General features: G+C 36.6%; 1 protein-coding gene across 1 annotated transcript in view; it reads right to left on the reverse strand.

Moving 5' to 3' along the window:
- The window catches only part of DIAPH3 (diaphanous related formin 3), a 552109-nt gene that overhangs the window by 457841 nt on the left and 76326 nt on the right, over positions 1–17942 (reverse strand). Inside the window, 1 exon segment of the mRNA XM_049778724.1 lies at positions 4097–4201. Coding sequence (XP_049634681.1) covers positions 4097–4201 — 105 coding nt within the window.

Genomic DNA, 17942 nt, shown 5'->3' on the forward strand with positions numbered 1-17942 from the left:
GAAAGAAAGAAAGAAAGAAAGAAAGAAAGAAAGAAAGAAAGAAAGAAAGAAAGAAAGAAAGAAAGAAAGAAAGAAAGAAAGAAAGAAAGAAAGAAAGAAAGAAAGAAAGAAAGAAAGAAAGAAAGAAAGAAAGAAAGAAAGAAAAAGAAAGAAAGAAAGAAAGAAAGAAAGAAAGAAAGAAAGAAAGAAAGAAAGAAAGAAAGAAAGAAAGAAAGAAAGAAAGAAAGAAAGAAAGAAAGAAAGAAAGAAAGAAAGAAAGAAAGAAAGAAAGAAAGAAAGAAAGAAAGAAAGAAAGAAAGAAAGAAAGAAAAATTTTAACTACCGGGAGATTGTTTTTTTAAATCAAAAATATACCATTCTAACTTGGGTTGGTTAGAGCCATATCCAGTGGTGCTCAGGGACTATTCCTGTCTCTGTAGTCAGGAGTTATTTCTCACTGTTTGGGGCGCTGGCTACCTACAAGGCAAACAAACACCCTACCCTCTGTACTATTGCTCCAGCCCCTACTATTCTAATTTTAACCCAATATAATTTGTTATAATAAAAAAGATGATTGGTGTCTTCATTATTTTCTTCCTAAACAAAAACACAGTGAAGCAAAGATCATTAAACACCAATGGTGCTACCTAGAAAGTAGTCATAAGAAAATTGGATGGATTCGAGTTTTTGGAAGATAATTTTAATTGTACATAAATAAAACCTGTCCTATCTAAGCACAAATGAAAATTATAGTACCCAGTAGATTATTGGGAAACACTCTTAACAAGAAATTGGTTCATTGCCCTGAGGCTGAAATTCTTTCCTAGTCAGCAAGCAAAACTGGAAACAAACAGGCAGAGTTTATAATAAGCAAGAGCACTGCTGATAAATAAGGTAAATGTCTTATAACAAGTTCCAACCACAATGTTTTACTAAGTTTCTGTGTTACAGGAGTGTTGAAGTGGTTTGATGAAATCCCTAACCTGAAATACAAGCACAAAATAATCTATGTTAACTTTAACAAGGATACGTAAAACTACTGGTTGGTTCTTCTGTGCTTCTAGTGGATAAAATGTAAGAATGTTATACAGTAATTTTTCTCAACAAAGAAAAGTGAGAAAGTGAAAATCAAATTGATTTACTTGAACCTAGTAATTATTTCTAAAGTTGAAAATTAAACATTAGACAAGAAAAATAAGACACTGAGGAGCCAGGGCTATTGTTTTAGTGGGTAGGGCATTTGCCTTGCATACAGTCAACCCAGGTTCAATCTCCAGGAACCCATATGGTCAGCAATACACACACACACACACACACACACACACACACACACACACACACACACACACACACACACACACACACACACACACAAGATCCCTGAGCGCAGTCAGAAGAGATAGATGGTAGGTAGGTAGGTAGGTAGGTAGGTAGGTAGGTAGGTAGGTAGGTAGGTAGGTAGGTAGGTAGGTAGGTAGGTAGGTAGGTAGATGATAGATAGATAGATAGATAGATAGATAGATAGATAGATAGATAGATAGATAGATAGATAGATAGATAGATAGATAGATAGATAGATAGATGAAAAAATAAGACAGTGAGAGTTGTGGTGGAAGAGGTGAGGGTAAGAGGCAAACTGATCCATAATCTAGTTCAATTCATTGGCTTTTTTAAAATCAGCTGCATGAGACATAGCCAAGTCTACTAGATAAATGAAGATGTCCAGGGAGAAGGAAGGTAAAACATATAAATGTAAAACGTAAATACTATTTGCCAAAATATAACATTAATGCCTAAATCCCAAAGAAAATTCAAAGGCTAAATCTTATCAAAAGTACAAGTAACACCAAGTCCTCACAACCTCTGTAAGACAATGAATAAATTTAGTATATCTATATTAGAAAAACTTTTTTCAGTAGCAATTAAAATAAGTATGAAAAAATTCCAAAATTAAAAAAGATGACAGTCAGGTTTAACTTTCTACTGTGGCAACTATTTGCCAAATTATATAGAACCCTCAAAGAAAAAACCATGATCTTTCACTCACTAATGAAATGAATCAAGGCTTTAATCATACTCTAGATAACTAATCTACTTCAATCCTGATAATCCAATTATCTAATTCTGGTAAATTAAAGTTTAAAATTAGTGAATACAAACAAATAGATTTGCTATATTGAAGTTCAAAACAGTTTGTTCTTCTATTTAGAAATGTTTATCATGTGAAATTCAAGAAGTAAAATGCAGTCCTATGCTGAGATTTTCTAAACCAGTTCTAAAGAATACATTTTCCCTTGTAATTTAGTGCCTTCAAGATTTTGGATTTAGAATGCTCTACACTAAGCATTTCCTCATCTTATAAATAATATCTGCTCATGTTACTCTGAGTATTCCACATATTTCATCTTCTCTTACACATGCATATGTTACTAGAAGGAGCACTGGCACTATCTTGGTGCACCATCTTCAGGTCTTCATTTACCTGACTGTTACAAATGAACAGGAGTTGAACAAGTGAATGTCTGAAAAATGGAAAATCACAAAGTGCAAACTTTATTAATGAAGATCTACATATTATGGCCTAATAATTTCAACAGCAAATAATAAATCACAAAAATAAAATACAATAGCTTCTACCACTATTGCTACTAAAAAAAACAGCCAGTCACAAATCATCTGTAATCTTCTAATTATGAAACATTTAATTCTGATAATATATGCAAACAACTGACTGGAAGTATTTTTTAATCCCATTTGATTTTAGTAGCAAGCCTATAATGAAGTTATTAGTCCCATCAGACAAACTGAAGATTAGAGATAAAAAGCATATAAAACAGACCATAAGTCAGTCAATCCAAAACACAAATTCTTTGGCCCTCTAAACCCCTGATGCTAATTTGTGAGGTTCTAACTATCTTTAAGGAACAAAAGCAATTAATGCCAAAACAATAGAATAGAGCCCACCTATCAAAAGATAAGCTGGAAAAAGTACAGAACTCAGTGATCTTTCATTTGAACATCAGGCTGCCAAAACATGAAACGTGTTTAAAAATTAAACATCACTTGAGTCATTCTTCCAAAAAAGAGAAAATACTGCAGAGTGACTGATCTAGTAGATAAATGGAGGCAAAGCATAAATAACTTATATTGTACCTGGCCATAACAGAAATTACCGAGTCAAGATTCTGGTCCATTAAGTTCTTTTTCTCTAACCCAATTCTATCTTAAACTCAGTTGAAATCATTTCTGTATCCCTTCATTAGCTTCCTTTTTATATTTTTGCCCAATCCATTTATTCAATTTTTATATGACTGGTCAAAGTCATTTGTTGTTCCATGAAAAAAAAAATTGATTCTGTGTGCTATAGTTTCTTAGACATTTAGTCATTACTTCCACCCACAGATTTCATGTTTCCCCAGAAAATTGGCAGCTATGTAGAAGCTTAATGCTACTTTCAATAACTACATTCATAATGTGTTACAAGATAATTTCACCCATTGAGAAACTCATGTTAAAGATATGCCTCTAAGCCACTATTATGTATCCTGACTTAGGAAGTAAGAGTAAAATCAATCTCACTTTTCTATAATACAAACATTACCTCAATGTATAAATGACATTAAAAATCAATAACCCTCTTAATTCACTAACAAGGAAAGATGTCTTACAGTGAGTAGACTAACAAATCAGCATTTCTTAGCAATGTGAGATGCTAAAATATAAAAATCACAAGTTAGAAAATTAGAAATGTCTATAATAAGCATATAAAATAGTCAGCAGCTAAGGTGCTCAGTACCTTGGTCCCCAAGCCTCACCAAGAATAATCTCTGCCAAGAGTAAGCCCCAAGCACTGCTGGGTGTCGCCAAAATAAATAAATAAATATACCACACATATATATACAACACACACACACACCACACACACATACACGCACGCACACACACACACACACACACACACACACACACACACACACTGTGCCTTTAATTATACATTTGAAAGTCCTCCGACTAGAGCTGCCCACAAATTTAAGTACTTCATTAGACAAATGCATTGTTTTCCACACTGCAACATGTTGGTTGGAGCAGTATTTTTCAACTTGACAGTTTTACTTACTGTCTTGGAAGCAGTATTAATGTACTGCATCACCATTTCTTTTTTGATACTGAAGTCCTTTTCCCGCAATGGTGCCTTTCTATCTTCATTTAAATTCATATCTTCCTGGAAAACACAATTAAAAAGCCTCATTTTAGAATCAAGTACAGCAGCAAGACTATATACACTATGAACAAAAGATTAATAATTTGTGACTAAAGCAGCATTAATTGTTCTGCAATAATTTACGTGCAGATCTGCCTAAAAGAAAGAGAAAGGAGCTGAAAATACAGAAAAGAAATCTAGATCATTCTCAAAGGTAAAATACCTGCAAAATATTTTAAATTCGTAGTCGACTAGTAAAATTTTATGCACATATATGTAGATAGTTGAAGTCCTGATTTTTCTAAGATCATTCGGTGTCACCAAAAAGCACACCTATTTTTAAACTGTACATGCATGAAGTATCTTACAACATGGGGAGGAGAGTTCCACAGTTCCACTGAGTTCTACTGAGAAGTAGAAGCCAGGAATGGCTCAATATGCCTTGCATCACTAAGGTTCTGGGTCCTACCCCAGTGTTACTCAGGAGGGTTATGTGCTGCCCCACAGCAGAATGAACCAGGGTCCACATCTAAGAATAGAGCTCATAGTAGAACACATGATTGGAAGAAGTACAAAATCTAGAACTTGATCCCAGAAACTGCAAGCCTCACCATCATTGTCAGATGTAGAACCTATAACAACATTATTTAAAAAAAAAAAAAAAGGTGGGCCCGGAGAGATAGCACAGCGGCGTTTGCCTTGCAAGCAGCTGATCCAGGACCAAAGGTGGTTGGTTCGAATCCCGGTGTCCCATATGGTCCCCCATGCCTGCCAGGAGCTATTTCTGAGCAGACAGTCAGGAATAACCCCTGGCACTGCCAGTCTGACCCAAAAACCAAAAAAAAAAAAAAAAAAAAAGGTAAATAAATAAAGTAACTACTCTGAAAATTAATAGGTGGTTGTAGCTAACAAATACCTCATTTCAATCTCAAGAAAAGATTTAAGGAGAGCTTATCTACTCCTCTCAAGAGTTTGCAGTCTAAATGACATAAAGGTTGCACTCACAACAACAACAACAACAACAAAGAAAAGGCACCACGAAATATTTAGTTTTTCTTTGCACCAATCAAAACATAAGCTTAAAAAACAACTATCATTACTGATATAATTTCAACAAAAAATACCATCCAAATATTCACATGTAAATATTTTATTTACTACCAGCATATACTTGCTTAAGGTAGACTGAGCAAAGCTATGAGATGGAAGGACTGGTACTAAGATAGCCATGGAATTCCCTGCTTTACTCCCAAGAACAATTACCAAGAGTCACCACTCGTATTCCAGAGCACCTACTATATACTTCAGTAACTGCACCAAAGTGGGTACTGAGAACATTCACACACCGCTGGACACTGGATAAAGAGCAATGTGTAAAGACAGTTATCTGTAGTAAGGAACAAATATAACAAGTCAACCAGTCCAGAGGAAGACCCTAAAAAGGGGAAACAAATGGGGTGAAGGCAATAGCCCTTGATTCAAATGAAGCCCACAAAAGAGAAGCTGGAGTACACCAGACCAGACAGACTCCCAGCAAGGCAAATAGTAAAGAAAATGCCCTAGAATACACTTCTCACTAAGTCTTCCACCATGGTGCTTCTCTTATGTTCACAGATACTTCTCTGCCCAGCAACTGGATCCCAAAGAGGACGGATATGGCAGTGTGGTAAACACAAACCAGCACCACAACACCCAGGACATTAACAACAGTAGCTGGAAATTGCCATAGCCCCTCTCCCCATGCTAAAAAAAGAACAGTTAATATGGGCTTAAGTACCTTCAGAACAAAATAATAAATAAATAACTCAAAAGCATCACAAAACCAAAATAACAACACAAGATCAAAAAGATAACAGTTCAATTGTAGATTAGTGTCCTGCACACAGCTGACCTAGGATAAAGCCTTGGTACCCAGAAGGTCTTTCAAGCACTGTTAGAAATGATCCCTGAGTGAAGAGCCAAAAGTAAGCCCTAAAAACTACCAGGTATGACCAAAACAAAAATGAAAAAGATGAAGAAATGCAAACCAATATTCCAAATCAGAAACAAAATTTAAAAGACTGAAATTGTTATTTCAGTTCAGATTCCTAAAAATCAAGGGACTGGAATATTGAACAGGTGATTAAAACACTTATATGCAACAGACACCAGTTCTATCCCAGACACCACACAAGCCCGTGACCACCCTGAACACAGGCATGATCCTTGACAAGGCACAGGGCAAGTAGCTCTGAGGACAACAACAAGAAAGAATTACACCCCAAAAGCTGAAGAATAGAAATGAACTTTATATAATAATGAATGAATCAATATAACAGGAAGATATAATTATTTTAATAAGTGTCCAATACAGAATCAACCAAATACATAGAGCAAATAGTAATAGAGCTTAAGTGAGTCATTGGCAGCAAAATAAATTAAAGTAAGGAAATTAACACTCTACTTAAAGCAATGGATAGATTATCCAGACAGAAAATCAACAATAGTTTTAGATACAAATTAGATGAGACAATAATACACAATCTTCTCATATGCTCACAGAACAGGCTAAGTTTAAAAACAAACAAAAAATAATAATAATAAAAATCACGAAGCTAGAGTATATAGCAAGAATCTTTTAGGATCATGGTCTGAATCTTAAAAATCAATAAAAAGAAAAAGAAAATGGAAAATTACTCTTTTATAAGGAACAAACAACATGCCTCTGAACAACTATTTGGTCGTTAGAAAATCAAAGATAATATAATAAAGGTAATACTTGTAGGTGAATGAAATGAAAACTAGACTGAGCAAAGCTATGAGATGGAAGAACTGGTACTGAGAAGGAAACATAAGAAAACAAAATCTAATAAGAAATCTACATTTACACATAAAACAAAAACAACAGTAAAAAGAAAATTACTAAAGTGTGACAAGAAACTAATGAACAAGAAATCAAAAAAATTTAAAAGATAACTGATATATCAACAGAACAAACAGCTCGTCTCTTAAAAAATTTTCAAAAGAACAAAACTGACAAAATTTTAACCAGACTCAATGAAAAGTGAGAAAGCACCAAAAGAGAAATTTCAGCAGATATTACAGAAATACAAAGGAAAAGTTTGTTATAATAATTACATGGCAACAAATTGGATCGTTTATAATTACCAAATTTCAAAAAGTATAAAATATTCTAATACTGAATAAGAAAAATTTTTGTTTGTTTTTGTTTTTGGACCACACTCGGTGACACTCAGGGATTACTCTTGGCTCTGAGCTTAGAAATCGCTCCTAGCAGACGCCACACGCCAGGAGTTGGTCCCTTGCACTGGTATGTGGTGGGCACTGGGCTGGACAGTTAGCCAAAGAACCCCCGGACTGCCAGTCAGTCTGGGGGCCCAGATTCCCCCACGCCAGAATGGTCTTCATAGCCTGATCCGGTAACCAGGGCCTTGGAGGATGGGATGGGGTGGAACAAAACTCCGCCCCTATCCATTCATTCGAAAGCTACAGAGGCAACGGCTGGGCCTGGAGACGCTGACACCACACGCCAGGAGTTGGTCCCTTGCACTGGTATGTGGTGGGCACTGGGCTGGACAGCTAGCCAAAGAATCCCCGGACAGCTAGCCAAAGCAGATTTATCTCAACCTTTTCCAAAAGCGCGCGGGTGCATACCCTTTTTAACATAGTCCAAAATATTCTAATTCTTGACTATTTGTAGGTAAGGAAATGGAATATCCTATGTATGGAGGATAGCACTCAAATAGATCTCTGAAGTCAGTGTCTAAGTGAACGTTATTTTCTATACAATTGTCCTCTCTGATTACTGAGCCTTAGTCTTAAACATTTTATCTATACAATGTATAGAGCCCTTCTTCTATATTGTCTTTCCACACCCAGAGACCTTTCTACCCCCCCCCATCCTAACCTGGATTTGTTATCTCCCCCTTATTTAACACTTTTTACCCTCAGTTTTTAATTCGTTAGGCACCAAGACTGACCTCCTGCCCAACAGACCACCATCCAGCTCCTCAATGAACGACACCCTCTTGATCCCTCATCTTGTGTCTCAGCAAGAAACCACAACCAATAAGCCTCCTGACTCAAGCTTGTGACCCCTCTCATCACCTTCAAATCATGGACGGTTGCATGATACCGAATTCAGCTGCAGCAAAACCCCCAGCTCAAGGACACTATAGGACTCCAAAATGCCGCAAATCATATCTTAAACTCTAGACCAAAGTCTGTGATACAAAAAAGTACCTTGGCTTTCGCTCCCCACAAGAATATCTCAGAAGACCTAATTGGGAGGCCTATATTGCCTACATTAGCTTAATACCTTTATAATAATGTACCTTAAGATATGCATTCCTAAACATACAGATAGCCTCCCCAATCACTTTCTTTTTCAAATACCTTCTTTTTTTTTCTCAATTTCCTTTTATATATATATATATATATATATATCAATTTTATCTATATATTCTATTTTTTATATATACATATTTTCTCTACCCTCACCAGTTTTGGTGCTGCTTGGTCAAATACCAAGAAAACGTCTAGCTTGGGATAAAAGCTCAGACCACCCACAGATACTGAACGTGTAGCCTGTCATCCTTACCTGGAATAGCACCAGCAATACAAAAGGACACCATACGTTTTTGTATAGGCACAGTAAATAAGGGGAAATCATGGACTCAGACACAAGATCTTATCTTCTAAGGATAAGAACTCACACTTTTTATACAAGGGTGCCTCCCATCCTGGACATATGTCATGTGGATACAACTCAGTCTCCACGAGATTGAACAGTGTTAGTTCCTTCTCAAATCCCAGATCCCAGACGTAGAACTGAAACAAACCCATGCACCAACACCAGGAACTAAGCTGCATTGAGAGATATACTTGTGCCAGTGTTAATATGACAACGAGGACAGCGAGGAAATGAAAACTTGACCTAAGACCAGGAGGTCCTATCACATCACCTAACACTATGTGGAAATCAGAAGATGTATCGTCCTTTGAACTATGAAAAATAAGAGCATTAACTACAGAAAACTGACTTTGACAACTGTGACTGGGCAGAACGTACCTTGAGACCATTAAGGAAAACCCTACCCTACGCTATAGCCCAGGTCTTTTACAAAAATCAAGACTTCTTAGTACAGAGGCCCAATTTTGACAACAGAGACTGAGCAGAACCATTGGAACCATAATTTCCTAGACTTCAGCTTAGAGAACGAGCAAAAACATGGAGCACGTGAAACAGAAAACTGGACACATCAACAATGGAGGAACAGTACCTCTAGAACCTTAAAGACTGTATCCTAGGCCCTGTCCTAGACCTGCGCAAATACCAAGATTGTTTGCTATAGTGGCCTTATTTTCTCATCCACAACAGAGAAGAAAGGTTCCTGACACCACAAAAAAAAAAAAAAAAAAAAAAAAAACACAAAAACAAAACCCTGAAATATGGCAATGAGAAGGTATGGAGCCAGTGGTTGTTCCCATGACAACATGCTTCAAGAATGGAGAAACCCTGAATCTCTTAAGCCACGGGAATCTCCTTCCTTCCCCAATACTTGCTGTGCCTATACAGGGGAAAAAAAAAAGGTGGGGTAACACAAACCCTGCCACTGCAGCACTTTTTCTAGTTTTGTTTTTATTCTTTGTTTGTTTTTTGATATTATTTTCCTTCTCTTTTTTCTCCCACTTTTTTCTTTCTTTTCCACTTTTGTGGATATTATTCAGTGATTTTTTTTTAGTAGTTGATACCAAATTTTTTCTCCTCTTTTCCTTAACCTTTTTATCTCCAACAGAATAGCGTAATTTAAATCATTCAGCCTCATAAATTAAGGGGGGAAAAGAATGATACCAGGACCAGTCAAATGAACATGTAGTGTAAATAAAAAATGACCAGACTGGAACACCAAACAGAATAGATATCCAACCTATAACAAGCTGTAAGGCTGAGACCATTTGCACTAGGATTCTAGGGGGTAAAGGAGGGAGATGTGGGAGACATGCTGGGAACAAGAGTGGAGGGAGGACAACATTGGTGGTGGGAATGCCCTTCATTCATTGTCACTATGTATCGTAAATAATTCTGTGCAATGAACTTCAGTCACAATAAAAAAAAAAAGAAAAGAAAGGAAGAAATCGCTCCTGGCTAGGAGGATCATATGGGATGCAATGGCTACTGCAAGGCAAATACCCTGACACTGTACTATCGCTCTGGCCCCTGAATAAGAAATATAAAAAATCTGAACAGGAGTCAAAGAGATAGCATAGCTGGTAAATTATTTGCATTGCAGACAGCCAACCCTGGTTCGGTCCTTAGCATCCCATTTGGTTCCTTGAACTTACAAGGAGTAAATTTCCTGAGTGCAGAGTGGAGAGCAACTCCTATGCACAGATGGGTGTGGCCCAAAAAAACAAAAGAAAAAAGAAAACTTGAACAGACTACAATGAGTAAGGAGATTTAATAATCAAAAGTCATCCATTGGGGCCGAAGCAGTGGCGCAGAGCGGTAAGACATCTGCCTTGCTGACGTTAGCCTAGGATGGACTGTGATTCAATCCCCCAGCGTCCCATATGGTCCCCCAAGCCAGGAGGGATTTCTGAGCGCATAGCCAGGAGTAACCCCTGAGCGTCACCTCTTGTGCCCAAAACAACAACAAAGTCATCCCATACACAAATCCCAAACAAATAAACAAAAGGTTCAGTACCAGCTGCTTCATTGGTAAATTCTACCAAACTTTAGAAGAACATCAATCCTCTTCTGAGCACCAATAAGTATATAGCTCAAACCTTATAGCCACTGCAACTCCAAAAAAGAATACTAATCCCGGCTCACAATATGAAGCTTTCCATAAAGAATGGTGAATGCTGTTAGGGAAATAACTACACTAACAACTAGTAAGACAATGTTTAAGAATGAGAGAAGTAGAATGTCTGTCTCGAATACAGGCAGGGGTCAGAGAGGAGGGAGGTGGCATTGGTGGTGGGAATGCTGCACTAGTGAAGGGGGATGTTCTGTTTATGACTGAAACCCAACTACAATCATGCTTGTAATCATGGTGCTTAAATAAAGATTAAAAAGAAAAAAGAATACTAATCCCCTCAACCCTCCAATAAAAGCGAAAAAGAAAAATTCCCAAATACGTTCTCTGAGGGTAATTATACTAATTCTAAAATCATTCAAAAATAACACAAAAAAGTAAATATCTATGTGAATAATGTTATGAAAACTCTCAATAAAATGCAGTCAACTCAATTCACAAATACATTAAAATATCATACCATGTTCAAGGGGAATCCCTCCAGGAATGAAGGGTCAGTTTATTATATGGAAGTAAACATGTTTGTAATGAAGGTGTTAAAATAAAATATTTTAAAAATGCACAAAAAATGTGGTATATCACATCAACAAAAGGGACAAAAATCGTATCATGCAAAATGACCAAGAAGTAAGCAGCACTTTCTCAAATCCAGCATCCTTTTATATTATAAAAATTAAAAATAGCTATAGATGGAACAACCTTCATCAAAATATTAAAACAACCACAGATAATAAACTAATGGCCAACATCATAGTAAGTGATGAAAATAAGAAATCTTGCCCACACTAAACATTAATATTCAGTATAGTATTTGTAGGTCCTATCAATAGCAATTACACAAAACGATTGAAAAAACTCCAAATTGAACAGGAAAAAAAACTACCACTATTTCTTGATGACATATTATGCATAGAAAATGCCAAACTCTGGTTTAAAAATAATTGAATTAGAAATGTTAAATCATAGTTAAGTGGCAGACTACAAAATGTATTTAAAAAAATTGATGCTTTTTTATGTACAAAAATGAGCAGGCAAAAAATTTCAAAAAAAAAAAAACCAATGTGAATTAAATTTGTGTTTATAAGAGAGCTGGAACAATAGCACAGTGAATAGAGTATTTGCCTTGCACATGGTTTATCCCTGATATCCCATATGGTCTCCAGAGCCACGAGTAATTTCTGAGCACAGGCCCAGGTGTAACTAAACTCTGAATACCACCAGGTGTGGCCCAAAAACCAAAAACCTAAAAAAGAAGAAAAAAAAAAGTGTAAATAAAAATTAAAAGGGAGAGATGATATGGTAAAGGGTTGGTGTTTTTTTCCTTTGAGGGGGAATGTGCATCCATGATGTTTAGGGCTTACTTCTGGATCTACTTATGCTCAGCAATCACTCCTAGCAGACTTGTGGAGCCATATGAAATGCTGAGGATTAAACCCAGGCTAGCTGCACAAAAAGCAAACTGTACTATCACTCCAGTCCCAGGGAGGATATTTAAAGGGATTGTATGTACACTTTACTAGCAGAATGTCCAGGTTCTATCCGCAACAGATGGTCCCCAAAAATCATTAGGAATAAAGCCCAAGCAAGGCAGGAGTAGAAAAGCATTGCTGACTCAAAAGCCCAAATCCCAACTTCTTTTTTTTTTTTTTTTTTTTTTTTGGTTTTTGGATCACACCAGGCAGTGCTCAGGGGTTATTCCTGGCTCCAGGCTCAGAAATTGCTCCTGGCAGGCACGGGGGACCATATGGGATGCCGGGATTCGAACCGATGACCTCCTGCATGAAAAGCAAACGCTTTACCTCCATGCTATCTCTCCGGCCCCAAATCCCAACTTCTATCCACCAAAAAGTAAGCAGACAAATAGTATAAATTTAACCAAAGAAATAAAGAATTAAAAGTGGGGCCAGAGCAATGGCACAAGCAGTAGGGCATTTGCCTTGCATGCACTATCCTAGGACAGAGAGCAGTTCGATCCCCAGCATCCCATGTGGTCCCCCAAGTCAGGAGCGATTTTTGAGTGCAAAGCCAGGAGTAACCCCTGAGCGTCACCGGATGTGGCCCAAAAAGAAAAAAAAAAAAAAAAGAATTAAAATAGAAAATATACCTTTCTCATAACATCATCACATATTTAATTTAAATAGCTAAATAACCTAAAACATATAGATCTGAAGTAAACCCAGGGACATAATACAAAGAAGTGAAGCACAGCCCTAGCTAGCATGCATTAGGTGTCCATTTCAATTCTTTGGGCAATAGGGCACCCTTAGAAGCCAGAAAGCTAACAGCCTACACCACCTGATCCACCTGATTTTTGATAGGAGAAACTTCCAGGGCTATAAACTACTGAATAAGCCCCACCCACCCACCCCAAAAAAATCCCTATAGGGATGGATAGAGAATACAGTTTTAGGACTTCACTTGATGTGGTCTCAAATACCCTAGAGTGACGCCTTAAGCAACACAGCCAAGAGGAAGCCTTGAGCAGAGCCAGGAATGAGCTCTAAGCACTGTCAGGTGTGATCCAAAACACAAAAACAAAAACAAATATTTTTTAAACAGCCATTCTACCAAAACCCCAATGTTATTCTTCAAAGAAATAGAAAAATCATTGTTCTAACTACAGAAACCACAAACAAAATCACTCTAGAGAAAAATATAAAATTAGAAATATCAGACCACCAACTTCAAACCATTCAAACAAAAGCGACAGTAATAAACAGAACAGTATAATATTAAAATGAAATGTCATTCAAAAATAAAAGGAAGAGAATTGAAATCCACAAAATATAACCAAAACATCAATTAATCTATTGCAAAGAAGCCAGAATATACATTGTAGCAAAGATCTCTCAATAAAAGGGTGTTGGGGAAAAACAGACAGCCAAGGCTGTGAATGATACTAGATTACTTACACAATATACCAATAATTCAAAGCAGAATAAAGGCGTGTACATTAGGCCAGATCAATTGCACAGTGGGTAGGGCGCTTGCCCTTGCAAGTGGCCGGCCCAGGTTAATCCTTGGCAACCTATATGGTCTCCCAAGACTGCCAGATTTTATTTCTTTGAATGCAGAAAAAGGAGCAACCCCTGAGTACAACTAAGTGGTGACCCAACAACAATAACAAAAAACAAAACAAAACAAAAAGACTTGGACATGAGACCTATAAATGTAAAATACATAGAAGAAAACAGAAGTAATGGGGTCCAAAATAACAGAATAAGATGTGTCTTTGTGGGACTTGACATCAACGGTAAAAACAAAAATAAGCAATTACAAATAAACCAAAAGGTTTCTGCATAACAACGGAACCTACAAAATTGGATGTTTGAGGGAATGTACAGATGATTAGGTGCTTGCCTTGCATTGCTCTGGACCCAGCACCACAGATCTTCTAGGTAGTGATCCCTGAATGTAGAGTATGTTTAAATACTGAGCACTGGAAGGTAAGGGCAATAATGAATGAAATAGAAGATATGTGTGCATCACTCATCTGAGTACGGTTAACTACGTAAAATATATAAAGCACTCAAAGAAAAAAGCAATCCAATTTTTTAAATGTAGAAGTAATTTTATAATAGACACTTCTCCAAATAAGACCTATAAGTGCTAATGGACATATAAAAAGCCACTATTCAAAGGAAAATTAAAAGAAGGGAATGTTGGGCCTGGAGAGATAGCACAGCGGTGTTTGCCTTGCAAGCAGCCGATCCAGGACCAAAGGTGATTGGTTCGAATCCCAGTGTCCCATATGGTCCCCCGTGCCTGCCAGGAGCTATTTCTGAGCAGACAGCCAGGAGTAACCCCTGAACAATGCCTGGTGTGGCCCAAAAACCAAAAACCAAAAAAAAAAAAAAAAAAAAAAAAAGAGGAAAAAAAAGAGAAGGGAATGTTGAGAGAAGAAACTCTTGTACACTGCTCATGGAAATCTAAATTATATTATTATCATTATACTATTATTATAAAAAGCAATATGGAAGGGTACAGAGATAGCACAGTAGCGTTTGCCTTGCAATCAGCCGATCCAGGACCTAAGGTGGTTGGTTTGAATCCTGGTGTCCCATATGGTCCCCTGTGCCAGCCAGGAGCTATTACTGAGCAGATAGAGGAGTAACCCCTGAGCAACGCTGGGTGTGGCCCAAAAACCCAAAAACAAACAAACAAAAAAAAAAAGCAATATGGATAGTTTTATAAAAATACAGAGAAAATCCTTATATCCAATGACACAACTTCTGGCTCTTTGTCCCAAAAATATTCAATCTAAGATATATCCACACCGATGTATTTTGGCGTGTTATTTATTGGACTTATTTAAAAAGTTAATTAAAAACCTTTATATGGGTAGACAGATTGATGGATTTTTTTAACGTGGTGTACAAAGCATTAATACACAGCAATAAAAATAACTGAAATCCACTTACAACAAATGTGGGGCCCAAGAAGTTGCCAATTCTAACAAAATATACCAAGAAAGTCACCATAATTTCACTCATCTGTAGTCTATACAGAAAACAAACTGATAAGCAAAATAGAACAAAAATAAACTTTCAGATTTCAAGTTCAAACTAGTAATTACCAGAAGGGAACAGATTAGAAGGTGAGGCAAAACTATTTAAGGATAATTAGAGAACTAAACTTTTTTAACATTTTTTTAAATTTAGTCACTGTGAAATTAAAAAGTCATTCATAATTAGGTATCAGGCTTGCAATGTTTCAACACTGATCCCTTCGCCAGTGTCCACTTCCCACCACCAAAGCCTCCCCACCCCAATTTGCCTCCTACTTACTTACCCATCTGCTTCTACAAGAGACACCTTTTTTTCTTTTATGTAAATAAAATTTTGCACTGTGATTTACCATACTGACATTTCAGCATGGCCATCACCTCCTCCTCTCAATTAAACTCTTTCCTCCACCAGACACTGTCCCTTCTGTCTTATCCCTACGCCCCCTCAAGTGGCATATTTTCTACTAAATACCAGTTCTCAAGTTGTTTCCATTGTGTATAGGTATAAAACAAAAACTGAACTTTTAGTGGCAGCATAAAATAGCATATATACATATTGAACTTTGTGTTTTATTGTAGTTTAGATAACAAGATCATAATAGTGTTAATAGTTATGATTTTGATATCCTAAGTTAGAACACCTTCACCACCAAAGTGCTCAAGATTTCCCACAACTGTCCTTATTTCATTTCTGGTTCACACCATACCCTCCTTACTGCTTTAAACTCTTGTATTGTGATCAAAGGCCAAGAGTTTGTCATTTGAGTGAAATCATCCAATATCTGTCCTTCTCCTATTTCACTTAACATATTATCCAGTTCCATCCAAGTTTCCAGTCAACAAACTGACTATTATATTATACCTGTTTAATATTCCAATACCTACATATTTAATCACAATTCTATCAATCCCTGTTTTACAGCTGCGTTGTTTACATATCCTGAGTTTTATACTTATCACTGCAAGGAACACAGGTTTGCATGTGTCTTTGTTTTTTTTGTTTTTTGATGTTCAGGGGTTATTCCTGGCTAAGCGCTCAGAAATTGCCCCTGGCTTGGGGGGACCATATGGGATGCCAGGGATCAAACTAGGGTCGAGATCTTTCCTTGGCTAGCGCTTGCAAGGCAGACACCTTACCTCTAGCGCCACCTCGCCAGCCCCTTGCATGTGGCTTTTTAAATTAATGTTTTTGTGTTCTTGGGGTAGATACAATGCCAGGAAATGGAAATATCTGGATCAGACAGAAATTCTATTCTATTTTTAATGAGGAAGTTTCCATACTGAATCAGATCAAGTGAATGAAATTTCTTTTTCACCACTATTCTCCACCAACAATGGTTTCCGCCTCTAATCTTTCTGATAAATGGCTTTCTTACTAGTGTAACATCTCCTTCTGATTTGCATTTCCCTGATAAGTAAAAATGAACACTTTTTCATATAACTATCCACTGTTCCAGTGTCCTCTTGAGAAAATGTCTTTTCATCACGGTCCCTTTTGACAGGATTATTGACTTTTTAAATCTTTGTGCTTTGTGAAAACTTGATTTTTTATAGCACAGGATTGTTCATGATATTTAATTTTTAATTTATATGTCTAAAGAAGTTTTGGGAAAAAATACTTGTCAATTTCTTGAATTACAAACTTATGGAACTTCAGACTAGCTTAATTTATCTATAAATGTTTAAGTGTCACAAGCTCCACAATTTAAATAAAATAGTTATCTAACATATAAGGGAGTGGGGGAAACAAAGTAAGGAAACAAGTGATAATTGTTGTCAGGACTGAGATTTACAGAAGAAAACTTCCAAGGAGGAGAAGAGGTGGATGGGCATCAGAGGGGTCCTTGAGACACTGAAGTGAAGTGGGTTCTCTGGTTATAGGTGTGGTACTAGAATGTTTTATGCATGAAAGCTACTATTAATAGTATTGTAAATCACAGTACATCAATAAAAATGCTTTAAAAATATTACAAAGTTTAGAATCAAATGCATAATACCACAAACCTTCAGGAACAATTACTAGACATTGTTTCCTACAGCAGATAACAGCACGCCTGGGAGGGCACTCCCACTGTGGGGGGAATAATCCCAGAGTTGATAGTAACCTGGGGTACAACTAGAGAATGAAAGGACACTTAGTGCACTTACAAAAAGATAGATTTACAGGGAGACTGAGGGTTTTCTTTTTTATTCTTCACAAAAAGGAGATAAAGAAACAGGTTTGGGAATCTTTGGATATAGTATACTCTAAGAAAAAAGAAAAATAAAACATCTAAATTCATATGTGAAGCAATGAAAAGAAAAATAAGTTGTATGTATATATGTATGTATGTATGTATGTATGTATGTATGTATGTATGTATGTATGTATAAATAGTATAAGAACTTGAGAAAAGATTCTGATTGTTTATGGAGAAAAACTACAAGAAAACCC

Source organism: Suncus etruscus, chromosome 8 (genome assembly GCF_024139225.1).
Source record: "Suncus etruscus isolate mSunEtr1 chromosome 8, mSunEtr1.pri.cur, whole genome shotgun sequence".
Classification (NCBI taxonomy): Eukaryota; Metazoa; Chordata; class Mammalia; order Eulipotyphla; family Soricidae; genus Suncus; species Suncus etruscus.